Below are 23,662 nucleotides of genomic sequence, written 5' to 3'. Positions count from 1 at the left end.
CAGCCAAGTTGCCTTTCATAACTTTGTAGTTCTCTTGTTTAGATCAAGACCTTAGTTTTGAATTGAACGACGTCACTTTCAAGGTTCATGTACAATTCTATCAAATTATGGTCACTTTTCTCTAAAGATTCTTTTACAATTAAGTTATTTATTAGCCCTTTCTCATTGCACAATACAGCGCCAAGGATCTGGATTCGATTCCGGCCTTGGGTAACTCTCTGTGGAATGTGCCAATGTGTAATCTTTCACTGCCAGTGTTGTGCTTATATTAGAATTGGGTATACAGTATATCATTGTCAAGATTTCCTTTCTGGGAAAACTAAAGAATATTCTCACCCCAGATTTTGATTTTTAATACTATGTTTGACATCATGGGCACTGTGGTGACACAATGGTTAGCACTGCTGCCTCACAGCATCAAGGACCCCTGTTCAGTTCCTGGCTTGGGTCCCTGTCTGTGTGGAGTTTGCACGTTCTTCCCAAGTCTGGGTTTCCTCCGGGTGCTTTGGTTTGCTCCCATAGTTTGATAGATGTGCTGGTTAGGTACACTGACCTGAACAATTGCAGGCGTGTGATGACTACAGGAATTTCACACTAACTTTATTGCAGTGTTAATGTAAGCCTAACTTGTGACTAATAAATAAACTTTATCATATTTTCCTGAATTTGGGAGGCACTTTGTCTAATATATAGATAAATACTTCATGCAGTCAGAACCGCAGTCAAAATGCAGGAAATATGTCCCCATGTTAAAGAACAGTGCACGACTGAGTCAGACCAGTAGAATAGAGCAACAAAGAACAAAGAAAATTACAGCATAGGAACAGGTCCTTCGGCCCTCCAAGCCTGCACCAACCATGCTGCCCAACTGAACTAAAACCCCTATCCTTCTGGGGGCCATATCTCAACCACCTATAATCAAAAGCACCTGTAAAGCTGGAGAGAAATACCTCAGAGCGAGGTTATAAGTGTCAGAAAGAAATAAGCAAGCATTATTTTACTCCCATTCTGTTCTTCTGCTCCCCCCACTCTCAATTTGTGTTGGTATCTTGCGCCTCATCCAGGTCAGCAATTTGTTTCTTTACTTCTCACTTCCTAGCGGCACTTTATTCCCTACTCCCAATTGTTCTGGCACTATTCCCCCTTTCCCCAGTGTGGTCCAGATTTTCCACACTGTTCCCTTTCTCTCCCACTCTTTCCCATTTTTATACAGCTCCTCCATGACAATAACTGTTTACCAGTTGATAACGAAGCATAGCAGCATATTGCAAAATTAATTCCTGATCTCACTATACTTATTAACCAGTGCACATAGCTGCACTGAAACACAAAACTTGGGTAAGAACTGTGCACGATGGATCCAGTTTTGCTGATTTGACAAGTGCATGGCATAGTTTTTAGGTCCAAAGAAATGAGCATTCACTTGTCAATCGAAACTACAAGTCCTGTCCAATATCTCCATACACCCTTCATCACACTTCTATCTGTGAATGAAGGCTATTAGAAAACTTACTTGAATCTTGGAAGTTTACATCATTTCCATTATATGCATTCTTCAGTTTGTTGGTCATCACTCTAAGTGCCATGATCTGCTGACGGATCATCATATCTGGTCTCGTGATATCCACATCTACTTCAGGGTTGTTGATCTGATTAGTCAGACCATCGTTCATAATTTCGGGCAGGTACCTGCAGATTCAAATGGTTATAACATATAACTCAGGTTTGCACAACACCAAAATTGAGCATAAATGCCTTTTTCTTTATTTTATACTAAAGTGTAATTGAAATTCTAGTTTTGTGTCATTGCAGCAAAAAATCAACAGTATATAAATTGTTGGGAGGAATGAATCAATTTGGTACACTGTAGTACAATTATTACTTCTGTTCAAAAAATGATAACCTGCTTGAAAAAAATATTAAAACATAGAAGAATTATTTGTCACTAAGTACATTTTTGACACAGTTGCCTGATAATTTAGGTGGAACATGGTAATGTAGAATAACACAGGAGTTATCTTGCGCATCACTGGTTTAAACTAATAGGATTTGGTGACTGGATGATATTGCATGCATTTACCAGAATTATTTCGGCTGGGGCCCATTACATTAAATAAAGAAAGTACTTAACAATGATAATATTTGTAGAAAGTCAGCCTCTCAATTCATTGCCATAAACAAATGTAATTAAGCAATCATTTAAATAAGGAGTAAAACTGGAATCGTGGTACAGTGTTCAAACCATAAAAGCTATCTTAATCCACATTCTCCATTTGTCAGCACACAATAAGGCATCTTGTGTAAATGTAAACTAAGAATAGGACAAGCTACACCAACATAAAGTGACTTCCACTTCTTGATTCCAATACATCACTGGACTTTTAGTGGCAAAATTGGATAACACTGATGTAGGAATGGGCATCACAATGAATGATTGATGGTGGCATGGTGGCACAGAGGTTTGCATTGCTGTCTTACAGCGCCAAGGACCCAGGTTCGATTCCAACCTTGGGTGACTGCATGGAGTTTACACGTTCAAAACTTATCTGCACGGGATTCCTCCAGGTGCTTCAATGTCCTCTCACACACCAAAGATATGCAGATTAGCTGGATTGATCATGCTAAATTGTCCCTTAGTTTCACAAAATGTGTAGATTACTGGGATTAGTGGGATAAATACATGGGGTTACGGAGCTAGAGCCTGCATGGAATTGTTCTCGGAGATTTAGTCAGGCTCAATAGGCCGAACGGCCTCCTTCTGTGCCACAGAAATCCATGACCTAGATTGTTGCATATGATGCAGGCAGTACACAAGTTTTGGGCTCCCTACTCACTTATATGATTGTAGTGTGCAGCTAACACAAAGTTTCTTGTTGAGTGGCTGCATGTCTGAGCAGGGAGTACAAAGTCGTGCGAAGCTGGAATGGGTACAAGCTAGGAGCTGCTCAAGGTCAGCGTGCACCTCTTAAAGGGAAGATACATTTCTGTTGCAGCATGAGCAGAAAGTCATCTGGTGGGATTTTCCAGCCCTGTCCACTGGCGGCAGCTTCTGGTCCTATTGAAGTCAATAGGGATTTAAATGGATTATCGCATCTGAATCGGGAAAATCTGCTGTGACAAAGCCAGAAAGTCACCATGATTTTTAAAAATATTTTTGATGAAGAGAGGACGCAGAAATGGCACAACATGACAGACAGCAGGCTCTAAGGCTTTCCAACGCTGTACTGAAGGTTTTGGCGCAGGGCCAGGAAGACCAGGCGGGATACCATGTACCGACAGGGGCTTGGAGTCCTTCAGACAAATTTTGTAATGGCGATGGGAACTAGTAGCATGGTAGCATGATAATCAATATCAAGAGTCCAGTTCCAAGGACCTAGACACAGTGCAATGACAGGTTCAATGACTTCACACAAGAGTCAAGGTCAGTGAACGTACAATCAAGTGGCCAAATCCCACCAACTACAAGACTGGTCTCACAGACTCCTCAATGCAGCATACTCCTACCAACAATCTCTATCAATCACAACTCATACCTTACATCAATAGCTTCACCTCACCCTTACACTTAACATTGCTACACGCCTCACAATCATATTTCACAGCTTGCACACACTGCCAGCTAGTCAATCATGAATGCTACATCACCCAAAGACAAAATACCACACTCATACAGTATTTCTTCTCTAGTGCGTGACACAGTCATGAATAAGTTAATATAGCAACCCTTAACTTGCTAAAATAATAAAGAAATACTGTAGATGCTGAAAATCTGAAATAAAAACAGAAAATGCTGAGAACACTCATTAGATTTGACAGCACCGTGGAGACAGAAACAGAATTAACATTTTGAATCTATGTGATTTTTCAGAGCTGAAGAGAAGTAGAAATCTGATGGATTTTATACTGCTAAAGAGAGGGGGTGGACAAGTTGTACATTTAACACATTCTGCTGACTGACCTTTATGCCATTGCCTTTGTTTTTACAATTATCATTATATATCCTTTGTCTTGTCTCCTTGGCATCTTTGTCAAATCTATCCTAAGCTTCCACCTATTCCTAACCTTCTATTTTACTCCACCCTCTCTCTTCAATAGTATAAAACCCAACATATTTCTCCCTCTCTTCAATTCTGAAAAAGAGTCGAGTGACTCAAAAACATTAACAGTGTTTCTCTCTCCACAGCTGTTACTGAGTTTTTCCAGCATTTTCTGTTTTTAATTTACATTAGCCCTTAACTTGCATTGGTTGGCACTTCTGCATGTCCTTTTCATTAGAGTCTTGGACCAGAACCCTCCAGGAATGATTCCACTGACAAGGTTGGGATCTTTTATAGCAAAACAAATTTTGTTCAATAATACAGTTAAATATAACTCTAACGAGTAAAGCAACTTACTATTAACAACTGAACAATATTTCAAAATAAAAAGAAAAATGAAAACAGCTTTAATTTCTAACTTATTGCTGTTTCAGTTCCAACTAAGCAACATTCCTCTTACAGACATGAATGCCAATTTAAATATAGCTATCAATCATAAATATATTTACTAAAATGAGTATAGACAGTCCTGAAGCTTTATGAAAGAGGCAGATTTCCAGAAACCTGCAAAATCCTCCTAAATTCAAGCAGTTTCCATTGCAAAATAAACTGCTCTCTGTTGCAGATCTAGGACTGCACAGAAACCACATCATCACATGACCCTTTCAATCACTCTATTCAGAAATCCCAGGGAAACTTAAGTAAACAAAAGTCCATTAGTTCTATGGAAAAAAACACTATATTGCTAAACTGAGTAATTATCCTGCTCTCCCAGCATCTGAGTTAAATGTCTTCCCCAAATCCACACTAGCTGCCTGCAGAAAAAAGCCAAATTTTAAACAATCCCCTTAAATGGGAAAAGAATATGTATATTTACATCGATTTCATGTGTATTATCATATTACTGCAATGGAGGAGATGGTGTTTGGCACCATTAAGGGGTCTTAACTGTGGCTATCAGTTGGCTGAAAGGATTAAGAATTACATTCCGCTCCCATCTAGTCCTCCTTCCCACTACCCCTCATTCCACAATCTCTTCTGATTCACAGGTAATGTAAGAAGATGTAAATGTGCATCTCTTGTTTTTACCTCCCCACATCACAATCTTTGTTCATACCTTTCTTCTTTCAGTTACCCAAGAATGGTAACCTAGTGGCCGATGTCTCAGCTTCAACTGCAGTATAAGCAGAAACCACCTCATATCTGGAGCTGCAGTGAAACCTCAGACTGGAGCCAAGAAAATTCAGACTTCTCCTATTTAAGCTTAGCTTGTTGCCATATAGAACTGTTGCATGCAAAATCAGACTGCTGCCATGATAACTACAGATGACGTTCTTCAAAGGGATTTGTAGTATTTCACAGCAGTCCAGCAATCGGCCCTCCAGCATATTACTAGGATTGCTGCAATACCAAGCATGACTGAGCAGTGTAGACAATGAACCAGCTGTCCTTACTCAAGAACAGTACAAAGTCTCACAACACCAGGTTCAAATCCAACAGATTAATTTTGTAGCATAAACCACAAACTTTCAGAGGGCAGCCCCTTCATCAGGTGAGTGGGAGTTCTAGCCACAAGCAAGGCATATAAAGACACAAACTCAATTTACAAAATAATGGCTGGAATGCAAATCTTTACAGGTAATCAAGTCTTAAAGGTACAGACAATGTGAGTGGAGAGAGGGTTAACCACAGGTTAAAGAGATGAGCATTGTCTCCAGACAGGACAGTTAGTGAGATTTTGCAAGCCCAGGCAAGTTGTGGGGATTACAGATAGTGTAACATGAACCCAAAATCCCGGTTGAGGCCATCCTCATGTGTCCGGAACTTGGCTGTCAGTCTCTGCTCAGCAACTCTGCATTGTCGTGTGTCGCGAAGGCAGACTTGGAGACCGCTTACCCAAAGAACAGCGGCTGAATGCCATGACCGCTGAAGAGTACCCCAACAGGAAGAGAACAGTCTTGCCTGGTGATTGTCGAGCGGCGTTCATTCATTTGCTGTCGGAGCGTCTGCATGGTTTCCCCAATGTACCGTGACTCGGGACATTTTTTCCTGCAGTGTATCAGGTAGACAATGTTGGCCGAGTTGCAAGTGTATGTACTGAGAAGTGTATGTACTAAGATGTGTATGTACCTTACTCAAGAAGGCAGCTTTCACCCTCCGACCAAAGCCTTGCTGTTGTCTGCGGTTATCTAGCCCAGCCTGCTACTGCCCAAGTTGAGATGCTGCAGACCAAAGCTGCTCATGGTCACCCAACATTAAAAAAATCAGTAACTATGCTGGGGTAAGACAGTGCAGGAGCACAAGGATAGACATAGCTCCACGGTTTACAGGCACAAAGAAATGCACAAGGGTGAATAGTTGAAGTTAGCAATGTGACCAAGAGGATGCTGTGGTGGTCAGCAACAGAGGATGTGACACTCTTGCTGAATGAGGAATTGTCCATGTTCACTTGTACCACAATCAGATGAGTAGATCAACAATAGCCTGGACAGAAAGCATATGAGTCGGTTGCTTCACCCTTTCTTCCTCCTTTTCCTACTCCTCAGCTAGTTGCCAGGTAGCAAAGGGCAAGAACTGTGCCTTCATGATGATCAGGTTGAGTGACAAGACAGGTAACCAGGAATCACGGCATGCATCGAGTAGTGCAGGCCTCTTCCAGAACAGTTCAGGTTGCAGAATCATCTCTCCAGTGATCCGCTTGATGAGATTTTGTGTAGAGTATGATGTTTAATTATATGCAACGCTGTACCCGTACCTGTGCATTGAGCAATGGACTCATGTGATGCTTTGCAAAGCAAGAGTACAGGCAATCAATAGCACTCACACCAGAGGGAAGCCTGCAATCCCGTGAAGTCACACATTCATTTGGCCTACTTCTCCATGGCAGGATGAAAGGTCACTACATGAAACACTGACTCTGTTTCTTGCTCCACAGACATTTCCTGACCTGGTGAGCATTTCCAGCATTTTCTTTTTTTATTCTATAATAAAGACAGTCAGCTCACTTGGAATGCAGGACCTCAGTGACCTACCTCCTTTATGTATCAATGGAGGACAAACTGGGACATTTGAACATACAAATTAGGAGCAGGAGTAGGCCGTTCAGTCCCTTCAAGCCACCTCTGCTATTTGGCAAGGTCATGGTTGATCAGATTGTGACCTCCTTTTCATGTCTTACCCCCGTACCTTTTGACTTGCTTGCCAATCATGAATTTATCTAACTTAGCCTTAAAAATATTCATTGACCCAGCCTCTCTGGAGAAGAGAATTTCACAGACCAATGACTCTGAGAAAAATGATTCTCCCCATCTCAGTCTATTTTTATTATGTTCACAGTGTCCCATACTTTTAGTTTCTTCCACAGGTGGAAATGTCTTTTCAGCATCAACCCTTTCAATTCCCTTGGGATCTTATACGTTTCAATAAGATTACCTTTCATTCTTCCAAGCTCCACTGGATACATCCCCAGCCTTTCCTCACATGAAAACCCCTTCATCCAAGAGAATGTTGCAAATGTTACATGTTCTAGTCTGAAAGGAGCCAGCTGCATAAAAGCTAGAGTGAATGTTGGACCCTTAGAGGATGAGAGGGGGGATTTAGTGGTGGGAGATGAGGAAATGGCTGAGGCCTTAAATAAGTTTTTTGCCTCTGTCTTCACGGAGGAGGACGCGAATAGTTTGCCGGATATTAAAGATAGAAGGATGGTAGGAGTTGAGGGCCTGAATGCGATTACTGTCACTAGAGAGGTAGTGCTTGATACACTAACGGGACTGATGGTGGACAAGTCCCCAGGACCAGATGGAATGCATCCCAGGGTTCTGAAGGAAATGGCAGAGGTGATAGTGGATGCCTTAGTGATTATTTACCAAAATTCGCTGGATTCCGGGGAAGTGCCAGAAGATTGGAAAACGGCTAATGTTATGCCACTGTTTAAAAAAAGGTAGCAGACAAAAGGCAGGGAATTATAGGCCGGTTAGTTTAACGTCTGTTGTTGGAAGAATGCTTGAATCCGTCATCAAAGAAGAAATAGCGAGGCACCTGGAAAGGAATGGTTTGATAGAGCAGACGCAGCATGGATTCGTTAAGGGGAAGTCGTGTTTGACAAATTTATTGGATTTCTATGAGGATGTGACTAGTGCGGTAGACAGAGGGGAACCGGCGGATGTGGTGTTTCTAGATTTTCAAAAGGCGTTTGATAAGGTGCCTCACGAAAGGTTGCTTCAAAAGGTTAGGGTGTATGGAGTTGGGGGTAAGGTGTTAGCATGGATAGAGAATTGGTTGTCTAATAGGAGGCAGAGAGTTGGTATCAATGGGTGCTATTCTGATTGGCGGTTGGTGACTAGTGGAGTGCCGCAGGGATCGGTGCTGGGGCCTCAGCTATTTACCATTTATATAGATGATCTGGAGGAGGGGGCTGAGTGTAGGGTGACGAAATTTGCTGATAACACGAAGATGAGTGGAAAAGCAAATTGCACGGAGGGTGTGGAAAGTCTGCAGAGGAATCTGGATAAGCTGAGCGAGTGGGCGATGACCTGGCAGATGGAGTACAATGTTAGCAAGTGTGAGGTTATCCACTTTGGCAGAAATAATAGTAGGAGGGATTACTATTTAAAGGGCGAAAAGCTGCAGCATGCTACGGTGCAGAGGGACCTGGGGGTCCTTGTGCATGAGTCGCAAAAACCCAGTCTGCAGGTGCAGCAGGTGATCAAGAAGGCAAATGGGATGCTGGCCTTTATAGCGAGGGGGATTGAATATAAAAGTAGGGAGGTCTTGCTGCAACTGTACAGGGCACTGGTGAGGCCGCAGCTGGAGTACTGTGTGCAGTTTTGATTGCCGCACTTGCGCAAGGATATTTTGGCCTTGGAGGGAGTGCAGAGGAGGTTCACTAGGCTGATACTGGAGATGAGGGGGTTGGACTATGAAGAGAGACTAAATAGACTGGGTCTGTACTCGTTGGAGTTTAGAAGAATGAGGGGGGATCTTATAGAGATGTATAAGATAATGAATGGGATGGATAGGGCAGAGGTAGAGAGATTCTTTCTGCTTAGAAAGGATAGCAGGACTAGAGGACACAGCCTCAAGATAAGGGGGGTGCAGTTTAGATCGGAGTTGAGGAGAAACTTCTTCACTCAAAGGGTGGTGAATCTCTGGAATTCTCTGCCTGTTGAAGTGGTGGAGGCTACCTTGCTAAATATATTTAAGTCACGTGTAGGTAGGTTTTTGATAGACAAGGGGATTAAGGGTTATGGAGAGAGAGCGGCAAAGTGGAACTGATCCACTTCAGATCAGCCATGATCTTACTGAATGGCGGGGCAGGCTCGAAGGGCTAGATGGCCTACTCCTGCTCCTGTTTCTTATGTTCTTATGTTCAAGGACACAGTCATCTTCACAGGCTATGCAATGCTGTCTATACCCTTCTCTGAAGTTATATATGTAACTGCAGAAGGTGTCAGGTTTTGATAACTTCCTTAGTGAAATGAGGATGCCTGAGGATCCTCAGTGAAGTTTAGATAGGGGATCATTCCTTGAACAACGTAGGCAGATATTACCTCCTGCAGATAGCCCTTCTACCCATAGTCCTCCTTCATGTTCACCTGTCATAAAAAAAAAGCAACTCCGCTGGGGTAAGACAGTGCAGGAGCACGAGGATAGACATAGCTCCATGGTTTACAGGCACAAAGAAATGCACAAGGGTGAATATTGAAGTTAGCAATGTGACCAAGAGGATGCTGTGATGGCCAGCAACAGAGGGAAGACAGGGTGTGACACTCTTGCCAAATGAGGAATTGGCTATGTTCACTTGTACCACAATCAGCTGAGTAGATCAACAATAATCTGGACACAAAGCATATGAGTTGGTTGCCTCTTCTTGTATTCTGTGTCACCTCTACTCATTCTCTCTGTCAAGAAGGAATCAAACACCTGCTCCTATGCCTGGAGCAAGTGATTTGTGCAGAATCCTTAAAGTCAGGACAAAGTCCTTCAACACATGCCAAACTACTCCTTGCAGACTTCAGCAACTCTCTACCAAGCAGTTGTACAAATGCAGCAAGAATCAGTTGAAATCAATTACCAACTAACCCCAGAAAAGTTGGTAATCTCTTAAGGTAGCTGTAAGGTAGCTCCCTCCTGCAGCTGAATGCACGTTCAACTACATGAGGTTAAGAGCGGATGCTAGCTAGCACATTGAGTTCCAAGGTGACAGTGTTACATACTGACAGATCTTTCTACTCTGCATAATTCTGGCAAATACTCTCTGCATTTTTACACCCTGACCAGATGGCATCAGAGCAGCTAGCATCAAAAATGTCAGTATGTTGCAAATGGTCTCTTGGAGGCAAAAGGTATATCGAGCGCTGAAAAATGGGCACAAAGGGGTCAAATTTTTGTGGACTGTGTATTATTTAACTAGTTTTGTTTTGCAAAACTTGTGATATGAAGAAGAGAACGGATTCCTATAAAGGACAAAGTAGAACATAAAATTCAAAATTTACCGATCAAGTTCGGAGAGATGAAGCATTAAAAAGGAAACGCTCCAGCTTGGAGATTTCTCAGTGTGATCACAAAACTGCCCTGTTCTGGTTACAGATTTTCAGAAATCAGAACTTCAACCTGAATGAACGCATTTTAGATTTAAAACTGAAACTATGCAATCAAATAGTAGGATTCTGAGAGTCACATCAACACTACAAACCTCTCTGCTACATTGTCTCATTTGGAATCAGCTGGTATAATTATGGCTTACCACGCACCTCAACTTACTTATTTCCTCCAATGATGTCCTCTTTCCTCCTCCTCCCCTGAAGGTATTCTCTAAGCTGTGATTGGTTTCTGGGGGAGCTGCCAACACTCGAAAGCCAGGGAGCTATTCTTTATTTGCAAGTCAAGTATGGCAGTAGGCTTTTTGACCAAGGGCTTTCAAAGCTAAATCCATGATCTGTGCCACTAAGATCTGTACACATCACCCTTTCAACCACAAGTTAACAGATTACAACCAGGTTCCCAAGCAAACATTCCCCATTACACAATCCTAAAAAGATGATGTCAATCGTGACGTTCTCATGACTGCCCCAATTGAGATTAACTACATCAACACAGACCAGAGATTAAGGCTGCTTCAGTACCACACTGTAGAGTACACTTTATTTAATGAGTCAACATCAAAGATTTATTTCATTGTTATGTTCTTAAAATTTGTAGTTTGATTAAATTACAGGATTATGTTATGTTAATTTTTAGCTCCTTAGGTTCTTTCAAAGATGTAATTTCTTTTATTGATGCTTTACATTCCTACATGTCACATTTGCTTCGACATAAAAGGTGAAGGGGAAGGTTAGGTAGGCAAATGATCCATAACGGACAGGAGGTGAACACTGCTGTTGGGGATATTGCCTTTAATGGGGTCCAGATATGCTGAAGGGGCATTAATGGCACAACTGATCAGGATGGGATAACGCTGGAGTATCTTTACATGGAAGCTCGGATATGAATAATGTTCATCAATGACTGTGATTTAGTGGCTGATATCCAGAACTTTATGTTTGTAATAAAGGGCTAATCAACTTACTAGAGTTTATTTTATTAAACAACAACTTTATCATCCAGTATAAGGGGAATAGATGGTTTGCCAAACAATGCAAAATGCCCTGCTTTATTTAGCACATCAATCAATTACAAGTTCAACCTGACTCATTGCTTTTCATCATACACTATTATCCTTCTTCCTGAAATAAGATCGTCATCATCACGAATTTTCAAACTGCAACTTATTGACTGATTGAAGATTTATTACAATGACACTGCACACTTCACAACTCCCAGCACTGTCTTTACACCAACAACATGCAGCAACTGTCACTATCCTGTCTCACCACCTATTTATGAATGAGTCGAAGCAGTGAGCCAGTTGTAGGTTTCTGGAGATGGTAAAGTTTGCTCCATTGTATAGCTCACCTGCCCTTGGTGTGTCCGTTCCAGCAGTCTTCTTCATCAGGCACCCCAGCTGTAACTTTCTCATCATTACAAATGGTGTAAGGCAATGTGGACCAAAACTTCTTGGCCAACTTCAATTTCTCTTTAACGTCGGTAACCTGAAGGTGTCACGAGAGAAAAGATCTTAGGCTAGCATTCATACACATTCGGATTCAAAACCTCCCTTTCCATCTGTTGCGGCCGAGAAACTTTTGCATTGTTTATTCTTAACAGCTAATTACATGGTCATAAAAGTTAAAATGGGAATGATGATGACAATGTCATAATGAACTTCAATAAGGCTGGCTAGCATTCATACACATTCGGATTCAAAACCTCCCTTTCCATCTGTTGCGGCCGAGAAATTTTTGCTTTGTTTATTCTTAACAGCTAATTACTGTAGACAAAACATAACCGAATCAAGTAGTTATTTGAAAGTAATAAAAAGACTAATAATATTGTTATATCAGTGCTTGGAATAGAGTGCATATATAAGTATTTTTGCAGTGATTCTGAAGTTGAAAATTTCTATTCAAAGGAGGCCTTAATAGGTACATACAGCAGTATCCTCAGCTCATTTTACTGACAAGGAAAATTTAACAGCTATAGCTTGGAAAGTTCAAGGAAACAATCATTCATCTCAAGTACTCTCTATCCAATTCTAGTTGGAAAGTGTTACTGCCCATTTACTATAATGGTCTGGATTGTATTCTTTGTAATGTACATAACCCAGAGACAGGCAGCAATATCTTATTCCCATTACATCACAGCTTGGATTTGTTCGAGGGTTGAGGGCCAGGTTGTTCTGTCAGTCTAATTAATAAGCTGTGAAATCTGAAGGTCTATGGAAACTTTATTTCAATACGTCACTGAAAGGATGTTGTTCTTCAGCTCTGCACATCTGATCATCTGGACATTTTGCCTCACTAAGGAATAAAGCTGTCACTAACAGATTTTGGAAGTGGAAAAATGCACCCCTGTGACAAACTGTATAGCTGTGACCTTCTTTAAATTAGTCAGCAGTCAGAATACGTTTCTATCTCATGTGCTCACCTAAGTGGAACAAAAAGAAACACTAATTGTTTCAAGTTATGCAGAACAATTTCACATTTTTGCTGTCATTAAGCATCAGGAAAAGAAAAAGAAAAGGGGGAAGAAGGGTTCCCATTCACAGAGACTATTCCCCAAAGTGTTATTGATATAAGCTCTATAGTGCTTCACAACTATTTGACGATGCTACTAAAATAATTTTTTTTACGAAATGTAGAACAGTAGTTGGACATGACTTGAAGCACCTTGCTGCTCATTCACTTATTCTGCTTTGATGGAAAAACCGTTCATAGCTTCTGTCAATTGTACACGACGTGCGGGAGTTAACTGTACTACTTGCTTCCTATTATGGAAACATGTCATTTGGTTCCACTGACAGCTTAGTCTGGAGTTCAGAAATTTCTCTCTGTGGTAAAGAGATTTAATGAAGCAATCATTTGAATAAGCGCTGCTCATGATGACAAAAGAAAATCTGAAGTTAATATTAACTGGTTATTCCACTGTGTTAAAACATAAAACCTGAACTCCTTGGCATGTAGTGTTGGGTGTAGAACTAATGTATGTATGTGTGTGCCTATATATGTATATATGTATCAAATATAGTTTAATTTAAAGATAATCTATTTCTTGGAATGAATAGAAATATCTAGGATTTTCCGGCCCTTCCCACCGGCAGGATCTTCCGATCTCGCTGAAGTTGATTCCTGCCCAAGGTTCCCTGGCGGTGGGATAGGTGAAACATGGAAATTGCCAATGACTTGGTGGGACCAAAGATCCTGCTCATGACCAATGGCGAGCTGCCTCCACAGCAAGTCAATGCTCTGAGGAGGCACTGAATTTGAGGGAAGTAACGGCCCAAAAGTCCATTTACTATTCTACTTCTTTGCAAACTGCCTACTCTTAATTTCATGTAACAGGGGCTTTGGATAAGTAAATTGATATCACATGAGTAATTATATTCAGGATGTGATTGCCCTGTGTTACAACCAATTATATTCATGAAGTTCTCCAAGGAATATTACCGATAGTAACAGTGAGTCTAATGCTAAACCCCATGCCTTACAAATAGGAAGTCGCAGTTGCCTGATATATAATACCTAATGCTTTTTTCTTACTAGCATATGCTTTGTTGACACACACATAAAAAAATCTTTCATTACCAATGTATTCCTTTCAAGTCTTACTAAAAAGTGTCACAACCTCTCATTTATAAGTTTTCTCCCTTTAATACTTCAGGCTTTCCCATTTTCTTTTTTTGTCACTTTGCATTTTTCATTTTACGAAAGTTTCACTCCTCTAAGGTAAAATAATGATTTGGTTTACATGAATTGTTGTTAATTCCCAGAGATAAGAAAATTGAAAAACTATTCTCCCCAAAATATCTAAATTTCACAAAGTGTTTCCTTCTTGTTGTATCTAAAGGTTTCATGTTGGTATGAAGCATTTTGTACTTTCCTTCATCACTAGTGTATATCTGGAGAAGAATGGGACAGGATGTCCTCTTTCCATGAGCAAAGAACAATACAGCACAGGAAACAGGCCCTTCGGCCCTCCAAGCCTGCGCCGCTCATTGGTCCAACAAGACCATTCTTCTGTATCCCTCCATTCCCAGTCTGCTCATGTGACTATCCAGATAAGTCTTAAACGATCCCAGCGCGTCTGCCTCCACCATCCTCTTGGCAGTGATTCCATGCCCCTACTACCCTCTGTGTAAAATACGTCCCTCTGATATCTGAGTTAAATGTCGCCCCCCTCACCTTGAACCTGTGACCCCTCGTGTTTATCACATCCGACCTGGGAAAATGATTCTCACGCTGTGTGACACTGGAATCTGGACCGGGCTCTGACTCTATTTATACTCTCATTTAAAAAATGAGTAAAAAACTGCCACATTTCTAGTGAAAATGAACCCAGAGTCTGCATTTGCTGGCACTCTTGCTTGTTGATGTACTGTTATTTTAGCTTTTTCTTTTGCCCTCTTTTAGAGCTCCATCAATTTGACATGTAAATATATCTTTTGTCCAAATTTCAAAAGAAAATTTCAGAATAAAATCACTGTTAAACTGCACACTGTCTGAGTCCCTTCTATCTGAAGAAAACACTTGGCCAATCAGTTGTGATTTTCCTGTTTATTAAAATAAGTAAGAGAAATTAGGGACTGATAAGTCCATGAGGAAAATCTTTGGTCCACATGAAGCCAATCCAACTAATTTCCACTGATGACAGTACAATCAAAACCATTTTGGTGAGAGGAAGACAGACTGGTAATTTTTGCAAGTGTGTTTGTAATGTTAGGAAAAGCTTTACTTTCACATGAGAACCTAGCATCAGCTGCACATTCTCTTCACTATCTCTTAACTGATAAATTGACAAATATTTTCTTAATAACTGTAATTTGTATAGAACTGTAAAAATGTTGTATTCTGCACCGTTTGCAATTTATAGACATGTAGACTTGCAATGGTTTAATTGAGACTTTTATGAATAAAGTATAATTTTGGAAAAAAAATATTTTCTTAAGACCGTTCCGATCACGAAACCTGCTGTGTGAATTTTACACACAGGTTGGGATCAATGCTTTTGCTGTTTCCTCACTGTATGATTCAAAACTTTAAATTTTGAGAGTAAAGTATCAAAAACTGCTCCGCAACATTTCTCTGCTAAACGCAATGCCTGATCAAATTTAATCAGCGATCAACATTAACTCCAGGATGCTGAGTTATCACCAATACATCCACATGATCACTTACTTCTGGGGAAATAAAATGCAGAGGTTATACATTTTGTTGGGGTTTGTTGACTCATTAACAAGTAAGCCCACTGACAGCTCGAGGCCTCCCACAGCAGTTTTATGTACGTATCTTTAAATTATTAACACCTTATGGAGTAGAATATTAGTAGTATCCTATACATAGCAATAGTAACACCAACTGTAGTCCATAGAAATGGGTTACCACCAATCCTACAATCGGAAAACTGTGTTCAATAATGGCATTCCCAAAATAACTATTTACAATCATAGATCTTTTAGGAACCACTTGGCTCCTGTGCTTGCACTGACTCCTTAAAAAAGGACTTAAACCCACATTACGTCTTTCTGTCCATAAAATCATCCTCAAGCATCTGCTCAATGTCCATATAAAATTATTTATGGAATCAGCTTTCACCGCCTTTTCAGGCATTCCAGCTCCAACTCTTGTGTGAATATTTTTCCTCTCTAGATATTTGGCCAATCATTTGGAATCTACAAAACTTCAATATTGATCCACAAGACAGAAGGAATTATTTTTCTCTATCTACTCTCTCAAAACCTCTCAACATTGAAAATTAATAGTCACTTGGGCAAATGTGGGTTAATTAAGGAAACCAGCATGCATTTGTACAGGCAAATCACGATTAACTACTTTCTTGAGTTTTCTGATGAGGTAACAGAGAAGGTCGATGAAGATAATGCTATTAATGTGCTGTACATGGACTTACAAAGGGTAGTTAATATAATGCCAGACAATAGACTTGTGACCAAGTTAGAGCTCATGGAATGAAAGGAATAGTGGCAATATGGAGTTGAAACTGGTTGAGTGACAGAAAACAAATAGGGGTGAAAGGTTGTTTTGGGACTGGAGGAAGGTTTATAGCTGCGTCCCTGGGATCTGCTCTTCCTTATATATAGTATTGACCCAGACCTGGTGTACAGAGCACAATTTCAAAATCTGCAGATATGAAACTTGGAAGTATTGTGAATTATTAGAAGAATAGTGTAGAACTTCAAAGTTGTGGAGATGCCAATGTTGGACTGGGGTAAGCACAGTAAAAATCTCACAGCACCAAGTTAAAGTCCAACAGGTTTATTTGGTAGCACAAGTTTTCGGAGTGTTCCTCCTTCTTCAGATGAGTGAAGGGTTGTGTTCGCAAACAGGGCATACATAAACTCAGACTCAATTTACAAGATAATGTTTGAAATGTGAGTCTTTACAGGTAATCAATTCCTTACAGATACAGACAATGCGAGTGGAGAGAGGTTAAGCCAGGTTAAAGAGGTCTGAGTTGTCTCCGGCCAGGACGGTTAGTGAGAATATGCAAGCCCAGGCAAGTCGTAAGGGGTTACAGATAGTGCAACATGAACCCAAGATCCTGGTTGAGGCTGCCCTCATGTGTGTGGAGCTTGGCTATCAGTTTCTGCTCGGCGACTCTGATTGTCGAGCAAAATCTGATAGCCAAGTTCCGCACATGAGGATGGCCTCAACCAGGATCTTGGGTTCATTTCACACTATCTGTATTCCCTCACGACCGGCCTGGGTTTGCAAAATCTCACTAACCGTCCTGGCCGGAGACAATTCACACCTCTTTAACCTATGCTTAACCCTCTCTCTACTCGCATTGCCTGTACCTGTGAAGACTTGATTACGTGCAAAGACGCGCATTCCAAGCATTACCTTGCAAACTGAGTCTGTGCCAATATATGCCCTGTTTGTGAACACAACTCTTCACTCACCTGAGCAAGGGGCAACATTCCGAAAGCTGGTGCTACCAAATAAACCTGTTGGACTTTAACCTAGTGTTGTGAGACTTCTCACTGAATTTCAAAGGGACAGACGACAGTTTGGTGAAATGGGTGGACAACCAGAAGTTGGAATTTCATGCAGAGAAATGCAAAGCAATTCATTTTGATAGAAAAAATGTTGAGAAATAATTTGAAATGAATGGTACAATTCTAAAGAGGCAGCAGAACCTGTGTCACAGGGTAGGTTGAGAGAGCAGTTAATATTGCATACGACATCCGGTGCTTTATCAATAGGGCAATACAAAAGCAAGGAAGTTGTGTTAAACCTCCACCAAACACAGTCTTCAACTGGAGTCGTGTCCAGTTCTGCACGCCATATTTTGGGAAAGATGTGAAAGAAATAGAAAGATTCTCAAGACTGTTTTCAGGTATGTGAAACTTTAGTTATTTAGTAAGATTGTGGAAATTGGAATTGTTCTCATTTGAGAAGGAAAGGTTAAGAGATGCGATGGAGCTGCACAAAATCATGTGGGCTTTGAGATTAAAATGGTGGAAGGTGGAGGCAGAAGCAGAGGGCATAGATTAAGAGAACTGGCAAAAGAAACAACAGCGATATGAGGAAAAACTTTTTTCATGCAGTGAGTGATTAGGGTCTGAAATGGATTGACCGACAGTGTGGTGGAGGCAGGTTCAATTGAGACTTTCAACAGGGAACTGAAAAAGAAGTGTACTATTTGGAAAAGGCAGGGAAGTAGCATGAGGTGATTTTAAATGTCATTCAGAGAACAGGTAGATCTTGTCTCACCATTATTGAACTGCTACATCTGAGAACCAGAGACACTTTAAGAACAAAAAAGAGCAAAGAAAGGTACAGCACAGGAACAGGCCCTTTGGCCCTCCAAGCCTGTGCCAATTATGATGCTCTAGCTAACCGAAAAAAATCTTCTGCCCTTACTCGTATCCCTCTATTCCCTGCCTATTCATGTACCCATCCAGATGATTCTTAAATGTTGCTAATGTGCCTGTTTCCACCACATCCTCTGGTAGCGCATTCCAGGCACCCACCGCTCTCTGTGTGAAAAATTTTCCCTGCACATCTCCCTTAAACTTTCCCTCCCTCACCTTGAACCTGTGTCCCCTGGTAATTGACACTTCCAACCTTGGAAAAAGTCTCTGGCTATCCATCCTGTCCATGCCTCTCATAATTTTGTAAAACTTTATCAGGTCTCCCCTCAGCCTCTGTCTTTCCATTAAAAATAATCCTAGTGTATTCAACCTCTTGCGTAGCCAACATCCTTGCGACCAGGCAACATCCAGGTGAACCTTCGTTGCACTCTCTCCAAAGCTTCCATGTCCCTCTGGTAGTGTGCTTTATCAATAGGGCAATACAAAAGCAAGGAAGTTGTGTTAAACCTCCATCAAACACCGTCTTCAACTGGAATTGGAGATACTCCAAATGCAACCTAACCAAAGCTTTATATGGCTGCAACATAATTTTCCAACTCTTGTACTCAATGCCCTAGCCGGTGAAGGCAAGCAGGCCATATGCCTTCTTAATCACTTTGGCCACCTAAGGATGGTAAGCAAATGTTAACATCTAACAAGCAGCCAGCTCTCCCACACCAACTACCATTTAGTGCTCCTTGAATGTTGATTAGCGGTGCGCAGGACTTCCACCCGCCCATGGAAGGAAATCCCACCTGTGAGAACTGTTGGCCAATCTGATTGGCTAGTGGCTTGTCAACTCTGGCCAGGCATACTGCTAAAGTGACCAGAAGCGGTACAGCAGCTCCCTGCTTGGTACTGAGTCCCAGGAATCTTTTTGGAGAAGGTAAGTCATGGGGCGGTAAGAGGAAAGCGGATATTTGGAAGGAGGGTGAATGGGAGGGGGGTAATCAGGGAGTTTGATGTGGGGGAAGGGGACCCAGAGCTCCAGCGTCCCACAGTGGAGATACCCCAATTCTGAAGGGCCCTTCACTGTCAGATGCCCCCCACCTTCCACCCAAGATGCGGAAAAGTAGAATTGCCCATTTCCCTTGCCCCTTGCACCTGCTCCTACTAGTCTAAAAGTTGAGGCAGGTCAGGATAAGACCATTAAGCGGTCATGTAAGGTCTTAATAGGTGAATGAGCGGGTCTCCCGCCTGAGTTGTTTTCCGCCTAAATGTGTAATCATGACTGAGGTGTAGATGTTTAAATCAATTGTTTACTTAAAAAACTTGTTAAAGCAAGTTAAATGAATGATTTAATATGAATTAATTCAAAAAACAGCCAGAAACTATTTTCACATCAATTTCATTTCCACCTTTCCAACCCTAGCTTCACTTTTTTGAATTTGTTCATAAGCCATCTTTTCAATAAGGCTTTTTGTTATAATTTCTAAGTTCTGTTTTATTGGTGTGATATCCATTTTCAATGAACCTTTTCTGAAATGGATTGGGACGATTTTTATGTCAAAGACACGATTGCTGTTATTGTTCGATATTTTAAACTTAAAAGCAAACTTGTTGCAATGCTAGAGCCTTTTGTAAAATTGCTAAAATACCAAATACACAGCACTGCACAGTCATTCAACCCAAGAGTTTTATGTCTTAACCCAAATCAGTAGACATTGATAAATAGTATCGGATACATCACTTATTAATTTATGTTTTGATATCAAGGTCCAGGGAGGAGCTAAACAGCCTGCTTTTAGGTTTGAGTTCTGAACCTCAACTCTAAGTGCACATGAGAATTCTGTTGTGACTTGTTGTATCAACGTTCTTCCTTATGGAGAAAGAATCATAGAAACATAGAATCCTTGCAGTGCAGGAGGAGACCATTTGGCCCATCAAGTCTACACCAACAACAATCCTGCCCAGGCCCAGTCACTGTACCCCACTAATCCCCCTGATACTAAGGGGCAATTTATTATGGCCAATCAACCTAACCCGCACATCTTTGGACTGTGGAAGGAAACCGGAGCACCCGGAGGAAACCCAGAGAGACAGGGAGAGAACATGCAAAGTCCACACAGCCACCCTCTCAAAGCCGGAATTGAACCTGGGTCCCTGGTGCTGTGAGGCAGCAATGCTACTGTGCCGTTGTGCCAATCTACAGGAGGTGCTAAACAGGTTACAACACAAGAGTGCATTTAGCCTGTTAGGGATTATGGACCATATCCTGCTACTCCATGGCTCTGCATTGTGCCATACTTCAAATTTTACTTTATCTCAATTGTTAAAACGTACCGTCTGCCATGGTCAAAGTATGTCAAGTGGATTTAAACAAAACACATCACTGTGACTGAGATAACCCATCCAGCAGCAACCCTCCTCTGATGAATAGAAATTCTGTTCAAGATGACTCATTTTTATTCCACAGATTCCAGTAGAGTAAATATTATGAAGTGGTCAGAATTACTTAAAAAATAAAGCAAGTTACAAGTTAGATGATCAAAAATAACATGAACAGGAAAGAAAACAGGGAGGAAAACTATAAGAGGTATGAGGGAAATATCATTCCCAGTGTTTTAATCAACCATTATGGTAGTAATGCTAATGTTGATCATTAGAGTAGTTTTATCTCTGTAATGTTACAATTTATCAGCGTGTGAATGAAAACTTACAACAATGTCTTGTGTAGTGAGTCTGAAATTCCTCAGCATGTCAGTAGCTATTATTAAATCTTTAACATGTTTTTAATACTCGTCATGAGATTCGAGCACTTGGCAGAGACTTGGTTATGCACCCATGTTGACCCCTTAACTTCCCCACACAATTTTCCATTGCTTAAACAAATGGAATCCTGCAGGGAACGTTAAAGGTGAAAATCATTGCAGGAAGGTCAAATTCAGTCATCTCGTTGAAGATAAAGATCATCAGAAATCTCATGGACTAAATTACCTGATGTCAAACACTTGACCTCACCAGGAGTGTTTTCATTCATGAACTCTTGTTATCTCGTGTGTCATGGGGCTCATTGGGTAACATGTGAGAACAATGTGACAGCTGCCATGGGAACTAAAGTCTCGACTCAAGCTGCGAGTAGAAAATGGACTGTTTGCTGTTCAGAATAAAACATCTTGAAATGGACTTTATGCAAGTTAATGAAAACAAACAATACATAATTTACACTTGCATAAATTGGGTCCTGGAGTCTCTATGGAAAACACTAATTTGGTGCAAAACTAATACAGAAATCTATTTAATTTGATTCACTGTAGCACAAAAGAGAAAACAGAGATTTCCCTTGGTAGAATCTAGCCTGACATCTTGTACACAGCAGATGCTTCTGCTTGTCTGCAGTATGAATGAATGATGCTGTCACATTTTTCTTTCTGGTGTAATTCTTTTTCTAGTTTATTCTTAATAGCGACTGTAATTTATCTCCCTAAGCAAACACTGTGATAAATCTTTATCAAACTTGGTTCCTTTATAAAACTAATCTCTATAACTTAGTGTCTAAGGAGACTCTGTAGATTTAACTGTACCAATCGCTTGCTCCATCACCTTGAGGTTCACACATCCTTTTCAGTTGCATTAAGAAAATAGATTAACCATATAGACAGTAGGGGGCAGCACCACTCAATGCTACCATCAAACCAGACAGACTGCACACAGCAAGAGCAACCAGAATTAGCCACAACTGAATCCATTTCTTCTTTCTCACTATAAAAGGTGTAATATTCACACATACAACAAAGAATTTCAACTGCAGACATAATCCATTTATTTTACTATACAGAATATTTTCAAATGCTGACATTACGATACTCTCCAAGTTTACACAAATATTATCACATAAATATCCGCCAAACCTACCCTGAAATCTGCAGTGCATCAAAACTACAATTCAAAGACAAACCTTCAGATAGAAAGGTCAGATTCAGACTGTGCTAATCCCTTTGACACACAGACATGCACTGTAAACAGTTCTTTCATGCTCTGCAATGCAGAAGCCACACCACCATCCCATTACAGCAACCATCCACCTCAGCCAATTAGTACGTTTCCAATCAACAGAAACACATGAACAAGGGGCTAAGACTTTGACAAACCATTTATATTTTAGGTAATTAATGAATTAGCAAGACAATATTTCATCCCATGCTCTAATTTCCCTGCTCAAAAAGTAAAAAGAATTTTTTAATCTAACAGAAGTTAGAATATAATAGAACAGAATCCTACAGTGCAGAAGGAGGCCATTTGGCCCATTGAATCTGCACCAACCACAAACCTACTCAGGTCCCATCCCCATAACCCCATGCATTTACCCTAGCTAGTCCCCCTGACACTAAGGGACAATTTTTGCATGTCCAATCCATCTAACCCGTAAATCTTTGGACTGTGGGAGGAAACCAGAGCACCCAGAGCAAACGGGGAATATGTGCAATAGTGGGCAAGGATTATCAGCCCATTAAACCTTCCCTCCGTGGTCCACAAGGCTCACATTCAACTCAAACCTGGAGCTTTTAGTCCAATGATAAAGGCACAGTGGGTAATATACAGTAAATAAATCAGAGGCTTTAGTTCCATTGTTACACGACTGAGGGCAGCACAAGTGTTTATTTTGCAAGTTTAGTAATTCCAATGATTGAATCATATTTACAATCTGTATATTTACTTGTTTTCTTCAGTATTACTTGGTAGGTATTTTGATTCGAAACATTAATTTTTCAATATTAATTGATACTTTCCACTAATGAAACATGCAGCAGTGATGAGTCTCACAATCTGTCAGGAGTCCTCCCTGGCTGTCTGGTCTGAGACCCATGCTGTGTTTTTGATCTGCTTTCACTAAGTAATGATAGCTATGTGATTACTGATAGTATTATTTTGCAGTACACTAAATTTGTTCTGTTCATTTGGAGTAGTGCAGGTTTTTCACATCATCGTGTTAAAGTGATACTGGAAAATGCAAATTCCCATTTATCTTAAAAATGTCAAAAACAAATGTAATAATATTAATGGATCATTTAATTAGCCCAATGATAACAATGCTTTGTTACTGATTAAGGTGTAGAAGTGACATTATGCTCCCATTTGCGTCATGCAAAAATACTGTGTTCAAAAACATTACAAATGCCAAACACTTTCCTTAACTGGGTTAAGGATCCTTTCAAAT

General features: G+C 40.7%; 1 protein-coding gene across 1 annotated transcript in view; it reads right to left on the bottom strand.

Moving 5' to 3' along the window:
• Nucleotides 1-23,662, bottom strand: part of gpc6a (glypican 6a) — a 980,820-nt gene that overhangs the window by 8,778 nt on the left and 948,380 nt on the right. The window contains exons 7-8 of the mRNA XM_080198144.1: nt 11,991-12,127; nt 1,514-1,689 (exon numbers count right to left, since the gene is read on the bottom strand). Coding sequence (XP_080054270.1) covers nt 1,514-1,689; nt 11,991-12,127 — 313 coding nt within the window. The remainder of the gene's footprint in view (nt 1-1,513; nt 1,690-11,990; nt 12,128-23,662) is intronic.

This window comes from Carcharhinus amblyrhynchos, chromosome 10 (assembly GCF_965287045.1).
Source record: "Carcharhinus amblyrhynchos chromosome 10, sCarAmb.v2.hapA, whole genome shotgun sequence".
Classification (NCBI taxonomy): domain Eukaryota; kingdom Metazoa; phylum Chordata; class Chondrichthyes; order Carcharhiniformes; family Carcharhinidae; genus Carcharhinus; species Carcharhinus amblyrhynchos.
Note: the sequence above shows the minus strand (reverse complement) of the source record. Positions and strands in the feature narration are given on the sequence as shown.